The following is an 18,111-nucleotide window of genomic DNA, read 5'->3' as shown; positions in this document are numbered from 1 at the left end:
CAGTATCCAAACACCAAAGGTCCTCTTTTTGAGTTGTCGTCGGATGCTTCGGTACCGGGCTCGCTGTCCACTAAAGGTTACTCCCGAATTCTACCTGCCTCTCGCCTGTGATTTTGACTTGGTCTCTTCAGTCTTCACTACCTTCCGTTCTAGTATCGGTTTCTACACTACCGTATGGGTCATAGACTCCATTCCACTGTAAATTTCGGCGTCTTCTCCGGTTGCTTCTCTCCCTATCACAAAGCCGGACCCGTGAAGTCGAGGCGATCAGGGAATGTACTGTGTACTTCGTCAATCTAAAGCTCTGGGCACGTTTGGCACGTCTTTTATTAGCAGAGTTCCATCGGAATGTACTTACTGTGTATCCCCGCGAGGGACACTGGGACATTTTGCAACTGCCTGCCCCAAGATCGAAGATGAAAGAGTTGCCTGCCCCGAACCCTGGACGCTGGACAACGACATGGATGGGAACTTGAACACCACATGCAAGTATACAACAACGCACATGAGTTGTGTGTTTTGTGTGAGAGACGGTAAGACCGGCCAGAGGAAAGAGCATGAGGTGACTCTGAGACCCATGATGCGTACAGGCCGTCACGGGTCGGGGCAGGCAACTAAATAGCGAGGGAGTTGGACAGTGAAGGGGCAGGCAAGGCAGGTAGGCAGGACACGACGACCACGACGAGGATGAGGACAACAACAACAACGAAGAGATGGCACTGTATCACTTGTACGACGTGAACCGGACAATCTCACAAGTTGGAGCCCAAGCTTAGGCAATACCCAATCTAGAGTCTAGGAGGGGCGCGGGGGGCAGGGGATCCTAAACGACCCCTTTCGTTACTGTTGTGACACATGCCTCCTCGAGACTCGAGAGTGTCCGTGTCCAAAGTGAGGAGTGTTATTCACCTGTCTAGACGCCATGACTTGTTCTTTTTTCCGATCCAAGATAGAGCTGATATACACCGAATACACGTCCGCTTAATGTTTAAGTATAATACAAATAATACACAGAGCCCACCCGTACCTCTAAACAAAGTCTTCCACATACAAACAGCGCGATCCCATGTCCACGCTTGCCCGCATACCTGACTGATACCATTTCTCCAAACTGGCTACCAAAGAGAAGTGACATTAACAAGCACCATCCTCTCCGTCCTCGGATCCACCATCTCCCTCTTATGCCACGTCCTGATAAACCTCCTAGCCTCGCTCACGTCCGCAAACGAGACCACGAACCGTGAAAACCCGTGCATCTCCCCTTCCTCCATCTGCCCGCCCGAGAACTCATCCAGCTCGTGCTCGATCCTGTGCTCATTGAACTTGCTGAACTTGATGGTGGAGAGCGTGGACAGGATGGGCTTGATTGCCGCATCCTTTTCACCCTTCTCCTGCTCTGTCTTGGTCGTCGTTGCAACCGCTACATCATCGTCCTGGAGTAATTGCCACGGGTAGTTGCGCGCCTCGGCGTCGATTTCGATGGCGGTGCGCAAGCCTCGGATGGTCATTTTGGTGCCGACGAGGTACACTAGGACGCTGTTTCTGCTGTGCTCTATCTGTGGGTCCTCGGCATAGTTCATGAGGTCCTTGGGAGGCGGTGCTACGAAGGAGCCTGTTCCGCTACGCTTAGATTTTGGTTGTGAGAGAAGCTGCTGAGGCCGCAGGCCCTTGCTTGCCTCCCGTATGTTCTCAAATTCGAGGATGTTGTCTCTGGTGAAGATTTGGTAATGCAGGGGCGCTGTAGGAGGCAGTAACGTGTAGCGAGCAGCGTCCAGGCCGTCGTCGTCTGGGTTGGAAGTGGCGGCGGCGTATTCACCGTGTTTGCTGAGGCCATCCTCCTGCTGTTCATCCACGTCCGGAAGCTCGTCGGCGCTTTCTTCCACAACTTCTGAGCCTTCTGGCTTCCCAGCAGGTTGAACCGGTGTTGGCGTGGCCGTGGTCTTCGGTCGCCATTCCTTCGGCAAACCCTGACGTGACTTGTTATGCAAGCGTTCCAGAACATCCATGTATGCTCGAGCATTGGACTCGTTGTCAAAGAAGAGGAAATAACAGCCTTGTGGTTCGTGTGTGGTTCGGGATTGGGATTGGACAACTGGTTAGAGGAATCAATGTCAGTATTGAGAAATCGCAGGTGGTTCCAAGAAACCCAAGATGCTGCAGTAAATAACAGAAGTCTTACGAACGTACCTTTGACAAGGCCATAAGTCCACCCGTCCACATGCTGGCCATGACCGGCAATGTGACGGAAGTCGGACTCTAGAAGGGACCGGGAGACACAATTGAGCACAATGATTGCTGGACCGCCGTCTTCGTTGTTCTGCTCGACTGCTGGCTTCTCCTCCATGTCGACTGAAGACACCAGAGTGTCGAACTCTTCCCTAGGTTGACGAAAAGTGATGGGCCCGACAGTCCCATGACGGGGGTCCATTTTTATAGGCCCTGAAAACCCCGTTCCCTCGAGTCTCCTCATCTCCTCCTCGCTCTCCACCTTGTCATGTTCAAAGGTTTTCTTGACGCGCATTTTTAGAAGCTCCGGTGGTGCTGACTGGGCGGTGGCTTCGGAATTGGATCGCTCGGACGTGAATTCCTTGAACCACGCTATAAGGTCGCCTTGCGAAGGAAACGCCTCTTCCGAGCCGGTCTCTGTATCCTTCTTGGCTTTAGAGGCTTCGGCGCTACTCCTTTTCCGCTTGGGGTTTTCCAACGGAGAGGTAGCCCATGCTGGCTGTTTAGCTGGCGCAGAGCCTGACCGAGAATCTGCAGTCCTTTCTCCAAAGAAGTCTTCTTTCCGCCAGTTAACAGATCGTGCTGCTGGACGGACCTGTAGCTCATGTTGTTCTTTTTTCTCGTCGGGGTCTCTTGCCAAGCGGCGAAGAATTCGTCGTACTGGCGGATGGACCTGTAACCCGGGTTTTTTTTCTGTTTTCTCGATGGGGTCTCTGGCTAGGTGGCGAATAATTCGTACTGCCGGACGGGCCTGTAGCTCAGGTTGGTCTTCTTTCAACACGTTTTCACTTTCTAGTGAGGAGCGAGCGGTTCGGGCGATTGGACGGAGCTGTTGCTCAGACTCTTCTTTTCGCCCGTTGGTGTTTCTTTCCCGGTGTACCACATCATGATATCGTACTAGCGGACGGGTCTCTTTTGGTTCGAAGGAAACACGTCGTACAAGCGGACGGGCCCGAGTTACATTTTCTTGGTGTCGCCCGTTGGTGTTTCTTGCCGTGGTGCGAACAGTTCGTACTAGCGGACGGTCCTCTGGCTCAGGTTCTTCTGGATACCGGGCCTGTAGCTGAGGTTCCGGAGCCCTGCGGCTCCTCTCATCATCGGTCTGTCTGTTGGGGTGTCTTCTGCATCTGGTCGGAGACGTGGAGAAGGCGATGGAGGGGATGGTCGCGGATCGGGCAATATGCAGTCTCACGCATGACCGGTTGAAGGGCTGCGACAACTGCAGTCCTCTCGACAGCATCAAGATCGTGGACGCCGAGCGCAAACCATAGAGGCAAGCTGGAGGCGCGGGGTAGGGGGAGGTAAAAGTCGAAGAAGGAAAAGACGTGAAAAGTGTCAAGATGAGCTTCGTGGGAAATCAGTCCCCCGCAAAGACATGGACTCTGCCGCCGGCAAGTCGACGCTGCCCTGCAGACAAGGCCTTAACCCTAACCCTAATACCATCGATAGAGGGGAGCGAAGGAGAAAAAAAGTTAGGACGGCAGGAACGAGAACCTTGGCGTCCTTAGATCAGCCGGATGCAGGTACTGCGGAAGTACTGGATACATAGCGAAAGTGTCACGTAGTGTGATAATGCAGGTAGAGGTACCGGTATCTTTCAAGGTGGCGTCCGGCCCCACTTACCACCGGTCTTCAAAATCGGAAGCCGTCAATTTCGGAGACAAGAAGCCGCGATGAAGTCGGACTTGGACAAGACACACTGACCGTGTCCGGGGCTCAGTCTCCGTTTTAAAGGCGGTTCCCGGGCCAGCTACGGTAAACGCTCTGATTGCGCTCCGAGTCAAGAATCACAAGCCGGGCACTCCATGTCGACGGGCCCTCCGAAAGACCCCACCCGACAAACCCTACAATAAACGGAAGTCTGGACATCAAGGTCCACTGAGACCAAAGTGAGAAAGAAGAGACAGTGAACTGTTACACACATACGCCATGGGAACGAAATCCCTCGAGTTCAAGGTGCGCAAGTTGCAGGCCAACAGCACCACCGAAAAAGACCTTGCGAAGAAACAACCGTCGCGAGTCTATGTCAACGAGGAAGCTCTGCTCGAGCTGACCGGCTCCAAAGACGGAGGACGGGCCATTACCATTGAGAAGATCGACAAGAACTCTTCCGACGACCAGCCTGTGCGACGAGAGGCAACCCTATGGAAATCGCCAGAGAGGATAGACAAGGCCAGCATCCAGCTGTATGACGCCTTCAGAGATGTCTGCGGCTACCAGACTGGAGTTCAGGTCAAGGTCACAGTCCAGGAAGGGAAGCTTCCTGAAGCCGAAGAAGTCGTCCTTGAACAGCTACCTCCCGAAAAGGCTGGCAAAGATGCAGAGACTGCCGGACCTATCGACCCATCCGAAATCCCCGGCTGGGAGTTCTTCCTTTCCGGAAGGCTTTCTATGATCGAGCACGTCCACGCCGGTTTGACGTTCAAGAACCTCTACGCTAGGGGTCCGCAGAGGTCGTTCGTGGTTGCTTCGGTAAATGGGCGACCAACCGGCAACGCGCGCTATTTGGATGGCAAGACGAAAGTCAGGATAGGGGCGCCTTCCCCCGCTGGCCAGGCGGACGGAGTGCGCCAGGGGAAGCTGGAGGTCACAGGTGTTCGTGGACTGGACACTCAGATCGAGAAACTCAACGACCTGCTGTCTCAGTTCACCGACCCCTGGGTCTTCAAGGGCAAGCCCAGGTACCGCGGTATTGTCATCCACGGCGGCCACGGCACGGGAAAGAGCATGCTCCTGAATACCATTGCAGCCACCGGATGGGGCACAGTCTACCGCATCCAACCCAAGGACAAGCTTGCCGAGATTCAGGACATGTTCCAGAAAGCCAGACTTGAACAGCCCAGTATCATCTTGATCGACCAGCTCGAGAGGCTCATCGACAAGGAGAGAAACAACCGCACATCTGTGATACAGGCCCTCTGTGAGGCCCTGGATACCTTGGGGGCCGATGCCCAGGAATCCGGCGAGATTCCCAAGGTGGCTGTCATCGTGACTTGCTTGGATTACACAACCGACGTCCCCGAGGATCTCAAGGATCCCGGTAGGCTCACGGGTGAGATCTACCTACCGCTGCCTGACGTCGATGGCCGCAAGGAGATTCTCGCCTCTTTCAACCTGCGGGTAGCCTCCGAGGAAGAAGACGCTCTCCTCCGCAGCCTCAGCGAACGCACGCATGCCTACAACGGCAAGGACCTCCGCCGTCTCGTGGACGAAGCCGAGTTCATAGCCAGGACGCGGATCAACAGGACGGCGAAGAAAACAACAACACCACCATCAACCGAGGACTTGGTTAGCCTTAATGATCAACCCGCAGCAGCAACAGAAGAAGTCGCATCTCTCATGAATTCCCTACAACTCTCCGACGCCAACGCCAACGCTAGCACCACCACCACCCTCGTCGCTGATTCGATAACCTCACCCACGGAATACTTCCTCCCCGCCGACTACGAAGAAGCCCTCCGCCTCGTCCGGCCCTCCGCCATGCACGACGTAAACCTCAAGCCGCCTCCCATCCACTGGTCCGACATCGGCGGGCAAGCCTCCGTCAAGGTTTCTCTCCGACGCGCCGTGCGCATGTCCACCGAGCCCGTCCACGTGTTATCTCGCTTCTTCGCCCGTCCGCCCAAGGGTTTCCTCTTGTATGGACCCCCCGGCTGCTCAAAAACCATGGCGGCGCAAGCGATGGCGACCGAGTCCGGCCTCAATTTCTTTGCGGTCAAGGGCGCCGAGCTGCTAAACATGTACGTGGGCGAGTCGGAGAGGGCGGTGCGGAGGCTGTTTCAGAGGGCGAGGGAGGTGGCGCCGAGTATGATTTTTTTTGATGAGATTGATTCTATTGCGGGGCAAAGGTCGGGTTTTGGGCACGGCGGATCCTCTACATCATCTGGATCGGGGGGAAGTTCTAGCGGTTTGAATGTGTTGACCACACTGCTTAACGAGATGGACGGCTTCGAAGCTTTAACGGGCGTGGTGGTTCTGGCTGCTACCAACAGGCCGCAGGCGCTGGATCCGGCTTTGCTTCGCCCCGGGAGATTTGACGAGTTGATTTATGTCAGTCCGCCGGATGAGGAGGCGAGGGCGGCCATTTTCGGGAAGGAGGCGGAGAAGAGGCAGATGTTGATTGGCGAGGAGGAGATTGAGCGGCTGGCGACTATCACGGATGGGTTCTCGGGCGCGGAGATTAAGGGTATTTGCGCGGTGGCGGGCACGAGGGCTTATGATCGCTACCTTAAACTGGATTCGGTTGAGGAAGATACGCCGGTGGGCATCACGATAGAGGATCTGGAGATGGCGGCTAAGGGTATGATGAGGCAGATTACACCCGAGATGATTAGGGGTTTTGAGCAGTGGGAGAAGCAGTTTAGGAGGTATTAGATCGGGAGTTTATGTTGAAGAGAGGAAATGGGTATTTTATTACTTTTATAGAGGCGGCATGGGTAGATAAAACTCGCTCGAATTCATCATCACTACTACCTTTTTCACCCCATGTGAAAAAATATTAACACCACGAACAGACATTCCGTGATAAATCAAGGTGTTTATGGCATTTAAAGACCGTGCCATCTGCCACTTGTAGTTTAGAGACAACCTAAGCGTACCCTAGCTCCCCAAAACCACCAGACTGCGTCGCCTGGTTTTGGGCAACTTGGACCAGACAACAAGAGAAAGACAAGAAAAAGAAAATAACGGAAACACAAAACAGAAGCGAACGAAACAGTGACTCCTATCCCAACTCAACAGTCCATCCACCCAGCAAACCAAAAGAACGTCCAGCCCACACGCACTTGGAGACTCAAAGACCGCGCCCATCTCAACAGTACCCAGTCACCACACGACATGGATAGTCCAAACCACCTCTAGTCGGAAGGTTTGCCCTACACAGTAAACCTCCTTAAACGCACTTGTACGACTTAGCCTTATCATTCCATCCCTTATCATGCAAGTCTCCGATGCCAGGATAGGAAATATAGTCGAGATGATCGCCAGTGCAATCCTGGTTACTGTAATAAAGTGAGAGTGTGTCAGCTACTACATACGTCGTTCGGCGAGGATAGATACTCGGTAGTTTAGGGGTAAGGTATTCTCACCTGAAGAGGGAGCAAGTGAGTCCAGGGTCGGGACCGAAACCAGTGAGGGAGGAACCGAGATCGTCCATCTTGGTCAAGTCGTCTGTTTCAAAATAATTCACGCTCCAAGTCAGCAAAGCGATGTCCCCAGATTCGGTCTCATGGAATGTGTCAAGGAGAAAAAAAAACTTGCAGCATTGCCCGCGGTTGGCATCGAGAACGCTGCAACGGTTCCAGCCAGTGGTGATACAAACGTAGACGTGAGGAGTCCACTGGCGATTGGCGATTTGGGCCTCAGGTGCCGGAGCAGCCATGGTAAAGCCAGCAAGGGTGGCGAGGGTAGCTGCGATCATGGTGGTCCTCATGTTGATAATAAAGCCAATGTAGTTGATGTCTGCTGTTAAAAAACGGTGTGAAACTGTTTGTCGGGGTTGTCGGTTGAGTGTTGTTCAATTGCTTGGGTGAAGAAGCAAAATCAGCCGAAACTATGTGAGCCAGGAGTCAGTATTTATAGTTCAAAGATTCAAGCATCACAACTTTGTGTTGATCAAAACTTGTCTCCTCTCAAACTCCATAGTCTTGTCCTCGAACACATGTATCTCCGTCTTTTGCGTTGCCCAGTTCAGTCACAAATACTCGGGACTGTCACAGTAGCATATCTCTTCCACGACAGTGATACCAACCGAGAATCTTCAGTCTAGGCCTCGTTGATAGGCAATCGATTGTATGTTCTCATCTAACACCTAGCGCCTTTCTAGCCACATACTAACTGTAGCTATTTCTTTTTTGACCTACGGCGTGGCTTTGTGGTTGTGGTTGTGATAGGCTTTTGTTCTCTAGCTAAAAGCGTTACCCAAGTCATGCTCCTGTTGTACAAGTCAGTCAGTATATTGAATATTACGCGCAAGAAATGATCATATGGTAGCAGAGGGTGACCATCACTCACCTTCAGATACTCAGCTCCCTTCTCCTGATACTCCTCCCTCGTAACCTTAGCCCTCTGCCAATCTTCGCTGCCCGCCCAGCCGGCAGCGCCCTTCCATGCGTCGAGGATGGGATCCTTCGCCTTGCGGACGGTAAGTTGGGTACCAGCCGGGAGCAATGGCACAAGGCTAGCGCGCATCCTCTCGTCAAATCCTTGGAACATGGTGTTTCCACCGGTTAAGAAGATATCCTTGAGGAACGAGTCCCGATCAAGTCCCGGGATACCCACCAGTCGCTGATTCAAGATATCACCGGCTATCTCGATAATACCGGCCTGGTCAACACCGGCAATAGCACTGGGCTGGAAGATCACCTCGGGTACACGAATGCGCTCGACGTTCAGATGGAGACGATGCGTCTCTGCCGGTGCTGCCGCATCAAACGGCCTCGGCCCGTACCGGAAGGCATGCAGGAGGGACTTTGTCCAGTCATTCTGGGCTTCGAGTGTGTGCTCGTAAGTGAATTCCTTGTCGTACTCCAGCAAGTCTTGCTCAAGCGCGCGGACCGACGCTTCGAGGTCCTCTTCGGCTTCATCCTCGTCATCACTGTCGCCCTTGTTCGCGCCAATGGCCACACTGCGGTAGACACCCCAGTCGGCGTCATCGGCACCGAAGTCGTCATCGTCACCACCGCGACGCCGCTTGCGACCGGTGGCCGCGGGCGTGTCTGAGGCAAGATTTGCCAGATTCTTCATGCGTATTTGGTTAGCCAGTGACTTGCGGTTGCCGAGATCAGCCTTGAGGCGATCACGCTCTTTGATTTGAGCGAGTTTGGCAAGACGAAGCTGGCGCTTCTCCTCAAGCCATCCCTCTAGATCGTTGGTCCGCCTCTCCTCATCCAACCTGGCTTCCTCCGCTATCCTGGCCTTCTCTGCCTCCTTCTCGGCCTTGGCACGTGCTCGAGCATCGTGGTTCGACTTCATTAGACGTTGTTGTCTCTTTTGCTTGAGTCCCGCCTCATCCAATTGGTCATCAGGCACATCAAGCAGGCTGAAGTCGGGCGCCTCTTGCTCTTCCTCCTGTTCGCCTCCAAGATCCTTGGTCCGCGCCCGCTTGATAGATTTTTCCAGCTCCTTGACCATCCGGTCCAAAGCAGCTTCATCCTTCACCTCGGCATCATCAAGGATGCGCTTGATCTCCTTCTTGGTCGTCTGCTCAGAAATCCTGCGTTGTACGTCCTTGTAGTACTCAAGCTCTTGCTCCTTCTTCATCAGTCTTTCCAGGCGCATCTTTGTGGCCTGTTCTTGCAACCTTCGACCACTCTCCTTCTTCCTCTCAGCTATCCGGGCCAGCTCCTCCTCTGACTTTTGGATAATAACCTCCTCCGTATAGGGATATTGAACAATCCGTTCCCTATCCTCGAGTCCAGTCCACTCCAGATAGTGTGCTAGTTCACTGTCGTAGTCTTGGGAGACGTAACAGAAATCCCGAACCATGTTCTCGGCTTGTGATGAGTTGAGTTTACCGGGGAACCCGTAATAGTATTTTAGCCTTATGAGCTTCAGCAGATATTCCGCGGCATGCCAGCCGCCCCAGTTCAGTCTTGTCGCCTGAGCCAGCAATGGCTTCTGATTGTAAACCGGTATGAGATGGGTAGCGCTGTGTGACGAAGAGACGACGATACCGGTCTTGCCTTGATTATGTCGGTATGCGAACAAAGAGTCGATTCCGTAGGTGAGGGAGGGGGCGCCGTAACATTCGAAGATGATTTCAGTCATGGATTTCCTCGAGTAGGGCAAGTTTGCGACAGCCTCGGTCATGACAACCGGCATATCAATCGCCCCATCGACACCATTCATCCCAAGCTTCAAGAAGACGTAGTCCAGCACGTGCTCCATGACGTCCCAATTGCTCACAATACCGGTCCCAGCCTCGAAAGCGTTCCGTATGTGTCCTCGTGCAGATGTATCGGCATAGCAGTCTTGGCCAGCAAAAGAAAAGGTCTTGCCTAACTTCCTGTCGCGATACTTGGCCATGATCGGGGGAACCGCTAGTCGGGGGGCATTTTCGAAAGACCATCCCGCTCGGACAGCCCAGGAACCTGAAGGTGCGATAGCAGAGGTTAGCGACATACGCCGACCAAGCTTGGCTGGTGAGAATGTGCATGGGCAAATGGCCTCAATCCTTAAATACGAGCTTACCATTATCTATGACGATAGCAGGATTTCCTCCAGACTGAGCCTTTGCGCGCTCGTATCCGTCCGACTGTGGCTCGATGTACTTTTCGAATTTGGCTTCCTTGACTGGGTACAGCACGGGATCGGGGAGAGTCTTCCAGACTTCCCGCCTGCTGACGGTATCATCAACTGCGGAGGGCGCCATGGTGAAATAGAATGATTTCAATAGCAGTTCAAGTAACAGGTGTATTCGAGTTGTGATATTCGGTAAGTGTGTCCGGTTGGTGGAAGATCGTGGGCTGTCGGGAGCTCAGCGCTGAAGTATTGCGATTGTTCGGGCCCAGCGCATTCTGATCCTCACAAGATCTGGCGATGATAGCCGGCGAGAAGGCGATAGTTGTAGAGGCCGACGAAGAATCGATACTAGAGTGTCGGGTTTTGGTGTGTCTACAACTTTTGGTGGAAAGTGGAAAAGAAGGAGTGAAAGCAGCAACCTTCGACGAGGTGCTTTGCCTGCCACAAAGTCCCGTCGCGCTTGCTGTCCCATTGACGTTCTTATAGTGGCGCGGCTTGGCGCGTCCCACCTTTTAAGCTATAGCGAGCATGCAAGGGGTGGATATGGGGGAGCAACTGCCTACCCCAAAGTCATGTCATTGATGGAAAGTTGCACCAGTGATCACCACCTCATCGTACCAAGAGCGTTACGACTAGCAATAAAGGTACGGGAAATAACCTCACAGGCACATAGTACGATGCTAGCGTATCAATTCTGGAAAGAGGACAACGTCGACCACGTCTTCTTTGCTTTTTATGGTTGGCTTTCTGTCAGTCTGTTCGGTATCTGTACGACTCCGCCATCTTTCAAGATGGTCATCCACGACATCCACGACAACCACAACAGTATCAAGAAGGCTCTTTCAGGTTATCAGTAGCTATAATTCGACGAGTTAGTATGGTCATTGAGACAAAAGGATCTGGGGAAAGCAATGTGGTGAACTCACCCTCAAGGTGAAATAACACATTAGACTGGTAGTTCTTAAACATCTGCGCAACAAGCTCAATGTTCATGTTTTGAATGTTGATTTCCTAAACAACAGTCAGTAACCACACCAAGGCAAAGTCAATTTGCAGCCAAAGTTACCTGCAAAGCCTTGTTCATCACGACAATAGCCTCGTTGAGTTTCTCCTAACGGATTTTGACATGAGCATTAGTAACAGTTCCGGTGGCCTTTGTTTGGGTTCAATCATGCTGGTAACTGGAGAGCTTACCACGTTGGTGATGATGCGTGACAGCAGCAAGTTCTGCTGATGCTCATGAGGGCTCTCCTAAATTTGTGTGAGTGAGATGCCAGAATCTAGCAACGCTATATGAAGTTCTACGAACCATCTTTTAGTGAAAGAGTTCGTTCCACTTCGTATCAAGATGGATGGTGGTGAGGTGTCAAGAGACCAAGGTGTGTCCAAAAGGGTTCTCGATGTTACAGGCACTGACATGTGCCATGCGTCCACTAAACGCGACCAACTGCAGGTGGCGGGGCATTCGCTGCCGCAAACGCGATGGAAGAAGCAGCCCGGCTAAAAAGTGGGGCGGTATGACGCGGCAGAACTCAAGGACCCCTGCACTTACCTGTTAGCACAGCAGCCTCCGGCAGGCATACCTCATCGGTGCCCTGCCAACGCCTACAGGGTGACGGGAACTGTGACCTCGACCACCTCAACTTGTGATAGAGCGAGATCACCTCTTCGATATCCAAACAGCTTACAAAACCATCCACAATGTCGAACCAAACCCCAGAAGCCCAAGCTGCGGCAGCCGCGCATCTCAAGCTCATCGAGCAGCTTGACATCCATTCCATCCACAAGTCATTCCGCAACACACACTGGCGACCAAACCAGCGCCGCAACAAAAACATCAAGACCATCCTCGGCGACGCGCAACGAAAAGAGGCCAATTCCATCCTCGCGACTCCCCAAGATGCCAGCGGCGCCGCAACCCCCGCTCCAGTTGGCGACGACGGTCTTTCCACCAGCGGAACCTCGACACCAGCCGTACCCTCGACCAATGGCGCGAACGCGAATGGCACAACAGTCAGTCTGGCACAGGCATCTAGGAGCTTGTCCAAGCTGGTGCTAGAGAAGAGCCTCAACGTGCCATCAAAGGGATCAAACGGACTGGCCGCGAGTCTGTCCTCGGCACCGGTTGCGACGTATACCAACATCGAAAGCGCACCGAGCCTTGCGCCCATGAGGCGCTACTGTGACATTACTGGGCTGTCGGCACCGTACATTGATCCCAAGACCAGGCTGCGATATCATAACGCGGAGGTGTTTGCCATGATTCGGAGTCTGCCGCAGGGCGTGGGAGAGCAGTTCTTGGAGGCCAGAGGTGCTCATACCGTTCTTAAATAGTGAGCTGGAAGCGGATGTTCGAACCCGGGCTGGTTGCCTTGTCATTTGGCGCCTATTTACTATGGCGTACACATCTCGCTCACGCTACTTCCGGGTTGGAGGGACATTGAAGCAACTACAATGTAGGATGGGATATCACAAGGAGGCGTTGACAGGACTCAGGAGAGCATTTGTTTCGAAGGCGTTAAGGGACAACAAGGAGGACGGAATTGCACGGCGTTTTCCATCTTGAACAGACCAAGGGAGGAGAGCATTGTTAATGTGTTGTTATTACTATTCACAACAAAGAATCTATCTAATCGCAGAAGAATATGTTCGACCAACAAAGTCAAGTCCCAACTACGTACTCGCTGTCTTTCAACAGCAAGATACAATCGACACTCCGGCTTAATCGTGATCATTTGCTCTTTGCCCAAAAGCCAAAAGGCTAACCGACAGACCACCGAGAACGAACGGAGAGAAATCGAACTCAGATTGCTCTAGCAAGAAGCTAGAGCCGTCGTGGCAACAAGTGTAAGGGAAGGAAAATAATAGATGGTACCTACCGTGGTTGACCAAGACACCGGGAGTAACAACAAATCAATGTGGTTGAGCGTCTTGGTCATTGTAACCTCTCCATGCTAAAAAGCATATAATCCGTGATTGAGGCGTGGTTTCGTAACAAAACCGCCATGTTTGCTGTTCTGAAACACCTTCATCTCTGCGCGACAACTGAGAACGTAAGAAAAAGGAACGAAAGGAAAATTTCCCGAACTTCGAGAAAAGGTGCTTTTGCTCTTCGTTGGCCCCTCTAATCCTGTGATCAGAACCAATCACAGCTGCAGAAAGCTAGGCTAAAAGTGGATCTGGTTCATTGACCGTCGTCGGCAGGCCCCCCGAGGCCAGTGCCGGCCGCGCCAGGGACGCGGCGGGTGCTGTTAGCTGCAAGCCCCTTGATCGCATCGAGGCTACCGTTTTCGATCGCCTTTACAACATCTGGCCAGCTAGTAACTTTCACGAGCCAGCGTATTTATGCTTTTTACTACACATACATACTTTATTAATTCATCAGCGCATACTTTTGCGCTTCTTCAGTTCTATTCGCCTTCCCTCGAGTTAGCTTCAAGTTAGCTACTTTAGCTGTCCTCGAGCTGTCTTAACCTCGATACGGCCAAAAAGCTCCCCAAGTCACTACCATCAAGATGCCTACAATGTGGTTGTCCGACTCCCAAAGTAAGTGGTGGACTATGTACCGGCGCCCACTGCAAGTATGTGATACTGACAACTTACTCTCTTTTCAGAAATTGGAGTCGCCTTTTGCTCTGGCGGTATGCATTCACTATCATCCCTCCCCGAACCTCCCTCCGCGAATCCCCCTTCCCGAACCTCTATATAGCTCCTTGCCAGACCTACCTACGACCGAGTATGTACAAGAGGGTGTCTTTTTTGCGCATTGATGCGCCGCCGGTCACGATGCGAATTCTGTTGCACGCGAGCTTTGCGCAATCTCGCGAAGGGATCAGATCGAACATACACACTCTCTCTAAGAGCAACATGGGACCAAAATGAACTGACGGGACGAATTCTCAAATCAGGCGGCTTCTTCCTCATCGGCGGTGTCCTCCTCTTCTTTGACCGGGCGATGCTTGCCATGGGCAATGTATGTTTCTTCCTCTTCCCCTCCCCTCTCCCCGTCCATTCCTCCCCTGCCCGTCCTCCATCCCATCATACTAACAGTAACCCCTTCTCCCCCCCCCCCCCCCAAAAAAAACAGATCCTCTTCCTAATCGGCCTAACCATAATAATCGGCCCCCAAAAAACCATCACCTTCTTCGCCCGCAAGCAAAAGGCCAAAGGCACGGCTGCTTTTTTCTCCGGTCTGGCCTTGATTTTGATGCGCTGGCCCTTGATCGGCTTCTGCGTGGAGCTTTACGGGATCATGATCCTCTTTGGCGATTTCCTGGGAACGATAGCGGGTTTCGCGCGCAACATTCCTGTTGTTGGACCGTATATCGGTACCGCGGTTGATCGGAGTGGCGTGGTGGCGAGGCAGAATGCGGATTTGCCTGTTTAAGTGGAGTGGGTTGTTGAGTGTTGAGGGGAAGGGCGAGGGCGAGGGCGCTGTGGCATAGTGAAAACGAGCCGAACGAGGCATATGGTCTGGGATATGGCATCGCTCTTCGAAAGCCCACGGATGCTCTCGCTTTGCCGTTTGGTTGAATGACATCAGAGGGTCGGGCGCAAGACAGGTTCAGCGCTCGCGGTTTGAAAGGGGCGGCAAAAGAAGAATACTACGAGGCGAACGGGAACATGAACGAAGAGACGACGGTTGGAAAACAAAAAGGAGAAGGAACGCATAACGGCGCACGAAGGATATAATGCCCACGCTAAACATGCACATACACACACAAAGGGGCGTTGGAACGAACTTTGGAATACCCAAGTTGTAATACGAAGAGAGAAGTAATAGGCTTTCTTTTCATGTATGATTATGGGGAGGTAATCAGATACTACTATATAGACGGTGGGGTTTTAAATGGTCTATAAAATCGTAAGTCTTTCAGAGGAAGCGTTGCGTCAAGTTTCTAACAAGTGGAAGCTTCAGCTTTGAAGAAAAAGCAAAAGTCGCCAAAATGTGTTGTCAGTTAAAAAAAAAAAAAAAAAAAAAAAAAATTCCCAAGGGCCTATGCCTATTTAAAGGATATCATCCATCCAGTACACCAGCCCCCATACTCCTTCACAGGAAAGTCCATCTTTCGTTTCTTTCCGTCCTTCTGTCCTACGCCCTCCATTCTCCTTCCCTTTCCCGCCATCACTTTTTTCTCCTGGCAGTGATTCTCAAGACATCCAATCATCTCGTCCCCCCCCCCACTATTACCCCCAAGACGAAACTGACTTAGTAGCCAGCCTTGATGAGGTAATCGGCGAGCGCCTCGACGGTCTGTGTCGAGTTGCCGGTAACGTGGTTCTCGCCGTAGTGGGCAACGAGGATGGCCTGTGTCGTCTTGACGATGACGATGCCGGTCTTGCCCTGTTTGGGGGGAGAAAATCGTCAGTAAGCTTGAACATGCGACATTTGGAGACGTGGGGGAGCTCTGAGCAGAACTCAGCCACTTGGCTCGGCGCGAGAACGAGGCATAATATGGGGGATGGAGAAGAAGAGGTATTGTAGTAAACGCACCTGACGACCGTAGACGTGACGACCCTCGACGTTGAAGGCAACGTAACGCTGACCGCCAACGTGGATACCGTCGGCGAAAACCTTCTTAACGTTAGGGCCCTCGGCGTTCCCGTTCTCGGCGACGACGGCGGCGATGAACTTCATCTCATCGGGCTTCACCTACAATACGTTCACATGCTATGTTAGCTTTTCCTGGAACATTGGTGCCCATCACACCATCGGGGCTTCCCATCCTAGCTGTCCCTTTCTCTCGCTTCTGCTTTCTGCTTCCCTGCGCAAACAAAGCCTGCTACAGTAGCATTCAATATTCCTCGGAGATTGTACATGTCTGACCAGTTGTGCGCGCCGGGAAGAGAGAGACAGAGATGGGGGCAGGGAAAGGGCGCGGACAGAAAATCGAGGGAGTTGGTATGGTAGGGCGTACCTCGAAGCCGGGAGTCACAGCCCAGGTGCTGTCACCAGCGGCGCTGATGATGGCGGCCTTATCGATGTGGCCGGTGCCAACAAGGCTATATGTAGGAGGTTATGTCTTAGCTCATCATGTCCCCTTTTTCATGTATAGGTAGTTCTCCGCATTCTCTCAAGGCCGAACAGCCATCGCCGAGCGCATGGCAGTCGATGGCGGCGGCGCGATTCGTTGTTCCAAAGGAGTGGGCGGTTTCCAATGATATATCGTACCTCGTGTCAACATAGGCTGTTCACGACATTTAAGAGGTTAGCTTGCATTCTCCCAGCTTCTGTCGAGGTGGGGTTGGGTGTGAAACAGCTCCCAAAGTCGGGAGAGGGGGCAAGCGGAAACAGGCACTGACATTGCCAGGACATTTTGTCGGGATGTGTGTGATGTTGGTGTGTTGGAAGGGATTTGGTGGTTGGTTTGGAGTGTTTCGACGACAACGACGACGAGGAAGAAGCTGGCTTTCGGGCAAGGTTTAAAAAAGGGAAACCCAAACAAACGCGGTTGTTGGCAAAGGGGGGAGGGGGGGGTCGGTGGTTTTGGGGGGCTACCTTGGGCGGCGGCGGAAGATAGCGGAGCGGCGACTGGATACCTCTATGGATTGGATGCGAAAAGGGGAAGCGGTGACATGACAGTGGAGGGGAAGGAACGACTCACTGGTCCTGGGATTTTAGTGGGCTAAACCAGCCGAGCCAGCGAAGGCCAGCTGGTAAACGGGGCCCGGTGACGGTGCCTGGTGGTTGTGGATTCCCGTCGATGGGAAGCTCTTGAGAGCAACCCGGACCCCCTCACCAGCCAGGTCCCTCCTCGTCACTTTAGTGAGGTAGGTGCCCCGCAGAAGTTGGGCGATGACCTCTTGATACGGAGTCGCGGAGGGGCTCGGCAGGTGAGTATGAAGTATCTCTCTAACGTCTCTTGGTAGGAAGCTCATGCATGAACAGTTAGCAGATAACTTTCTCAACCAAGCATCCGACTCCCAGCGGCATTTCCAAGCTGGATCGACGGGAGCAACCGAAGTGGTCAGCAGTGGACCCCTCTTCAACAGGTGGCAGCTTCTTCTTCATCAGACTTTGTTTGAGATTCTTCACCGTTCTTTTGCAAAGCCATAGGATTCCACGACCCATCTATTCCGCCTCATTGACCGCCGAGACGGACAACTTGAAGAGTCTGCTGTCGTAGTCTCGAAAGAAGATATTCCCTGATGTTGTACCACAACACCATATCGAGTTGATTGCTCCAATGCCCCTCCCTCATTCATCTCACGCACCTCCTTCTACAGCAAAGCACGCCGTTGTCTGACAGCACAAGAGAGTTTGCATATGACGCCAGAAGGGTCAAGCATTGATCCATCCAGCTGTCGTCCCAACAACAAGCGGAGCTCTTCATCCAACCTGACAACTTCAACAAAGAGACGACGGGACCAAGGTGCCAACAACAGGCACAAGTTGCTAAATTTGGGACCTGATACGCAACCATTATCAACGCCAATGTCGAATCAAAGCTACGAAATCCCCGAGGTATAACCTAGTTACCTAAAGGTATGGTGAAAACAAGCCGGCAACCCTTATATCGTACAAATCTTGACTCAAGGGCGTCTGATGTCCAGGGTTCCAGTCAGGCTGTTCGGATCCGTAACCGACCCCTTTTAACATAAATTATGAAACCGACGTCTTGGCACGCCGGTGGACATATGAAT

The 18,111-nt window shown here is 52.6% G+C and overlaps 8 protein-coding genes across 8 annotated transcripts; 3 read left to right on the top strand and 5 right to left on the bottom strand.

Moving 5' to 3' along the window:
• Positions 1-1,115: 1,115 nt before the first annotated feature.
• Positions 1,116-3,773, bottom strand: B0H65DRAFT_511601 (uncharacterized protein; the record flags this gene model as incomplete). Its single annotated transcript, XM_062828495.1, has 4 exons — positions 1,116-2,092; positions 2,188-2,733; positions 3,419-3,504; positions 3,721-3,773. 4 exons carry the CDS (start codon positions 3,771-3,773, stop codon positions 1,116-1,118), a joined length of 1,662 nt encoding a protein of 553 aa, XP_062678739.1.
• Positions 3,737-6,707, top strand: B0H65DRAFT_476285 (P-loop containing nucleoside triphosphate hydrolase protein). Its single transcript, XM_062827355.1, has one exon. It carries the CDS (start codon positions 4,156-4,158, stop codon positions 6,598-6,600), a length of 2,445 nt encoding a protein of 814 aa, XP_062678738.1. The 5' UTR covers positions 3,737-4,155; the 3' UTR covers positions 6,601-6,707.
• Positions 6,708-6,768: 61 nt separating this feature from the next.
• Positions 6,769-7,895, bottom strand: B0H65DRAFT_476283 (uncharacterized protein). Its single transcript, XM_062827354.1, has 3 exons — positions 7,486-7,895; positions 7,314-7,395; positions 6,769-7,226 (listed from the first exon to the last, which is right to left on the bottom strand). Exons 1-3 carry the CDS (start codon positions 7,655-7,657, stop codon positions 7,118-7,120), a joined length of 363 nt encoding a protein of 120 aa, XP_062678737.1. The 5' UTR covers positions 7,658-7,895; the 3' UTR covers positions 6,769-7,117.
• Positions 7,896-10,901, bottom strand: B0H65DRAFT_591656 (actin-like ATPase domain-containing protein). The gene is made up of 3 exons (XM_062831105.1): positions 10,417-10,901; positions 8,239-10,316; positions 7,896-8,158 (listed from the first exon to the last, which is right to left on the bottom strand). The coding sequence occupies exons 1-3, from the start codon at positions 10,595-10,597 to the stop codon at positions 8,129-8,131; spliced, it is 2,289 nt and encodes a 762-aa protein (XP_062678736.1). The 5' UTR covers positions 10,598-10,901; the 3' UTR covers positions 7,896-8,128.
• Positions 10,902-11,005: 104 nt separating this feature from the next.
• Positions 11,006-11,909, bottom strand: B0H65DRAFT_476278 (DASH complex subunit Dad4). The gene is made up of 5 exons (XM_062827353.1): positions 11,777-11,909; positions 11,662-11,718; positions 11,534-11,578; positions 11,394-11,478; positions 11,006-11,324 (listed from the first exon to the last, which is right to left on the bottom strand). The coding sequence occupies exons 1-5, from the start codon at positions 11,777-11,779 to the stop codon at positions 11,296-11,298; spliced, it is 219 nt and encodes a 72-aa protein (XP_062678735.1). The 5' UTR covers positions 11,780-11,909; the 3' UTR covers positions 11,006-11,295.
• A 174-nt stretch (positions 11,910-12,083) lies between these two features.
• On the top strand, positions 12,084-13,184 carry B0H65DRAFT_531537 (uncharacterized protein). The gene has a single exon (XM_062828944.1). It carries the CDS (start codon positions 12,169-12,171, stop codon positions 12,799-12,801), a length of 633 nt encoding a protein of 210 aa, XP_062678734.1. The 5' UTR covers positions 12,084-12,168; the 3' UTR covers positions 12,802-13,184.
• A 798-nt stretch (positions 13,185-13,982) lies between these two features.
• Positions 13,983-14,854, top strand: B0H65DRAFT_552107 (Got1-like family protein; the record flags this gene model as incomplete). The annotated part of the gene is made up of 4 exons (XM_062829868.1): positions 13,983-14,013; positions 14,082-14,108; positions 14,376-14,440; positions 14,555-14,854. The coding sequence occupies 4 exons, from the start codon at positions 13,983-13,985 to the stop codon at positions 14,852-14,854; spliced, it is 423 nt and encodes a 140-aa protein (XP_062678733.1).
• An 822-nt stretch (positions 14,855-15,676) lies between these two features.
• Positions 15,677-16,783, bottom strand: B0H65DRAFT_552106 (profilin; the record flags this gene model as incomplete). The annotated part of the gene is made up of 5 exons (XM_062829867.1): positions 15,677-15,811; positions 15,962-16,120; positions 16,386-16,470; positions 16,640-16,655; positions 16,771-16,783. 5 exons carry the CDS (start codon positions 16,781-16,783, stop codon positions 15,677-15,679), a joined length of 408 nt encoding a protein of 135 aa, XP_062678732.1.
• Between the last annotated feature and the right edge of the window lie 1,328 nt (positions 16,784-18,111).

This window comes from Neurospora tetraspora (assembly GCF_033439725.1).
Source record: "Neurospora tetraspora strain CBS 560.94 chromosome Unknown B0H65scaffold_7, whole genome shotgun sequence".
Taxonomy (NCBI): domain Eukaryota; kingdom Fungi; phylum Ascomycota; class Sordariomycetes; order Sordariales; family Sordariaceae; genus Neurospora; species Neurospora tetraspora.
The sequence above is the reverse complement of the archived record's forward strand: the minus strand, read 5'-3'. Positions and strand labels throughout refer to the sequence as shown.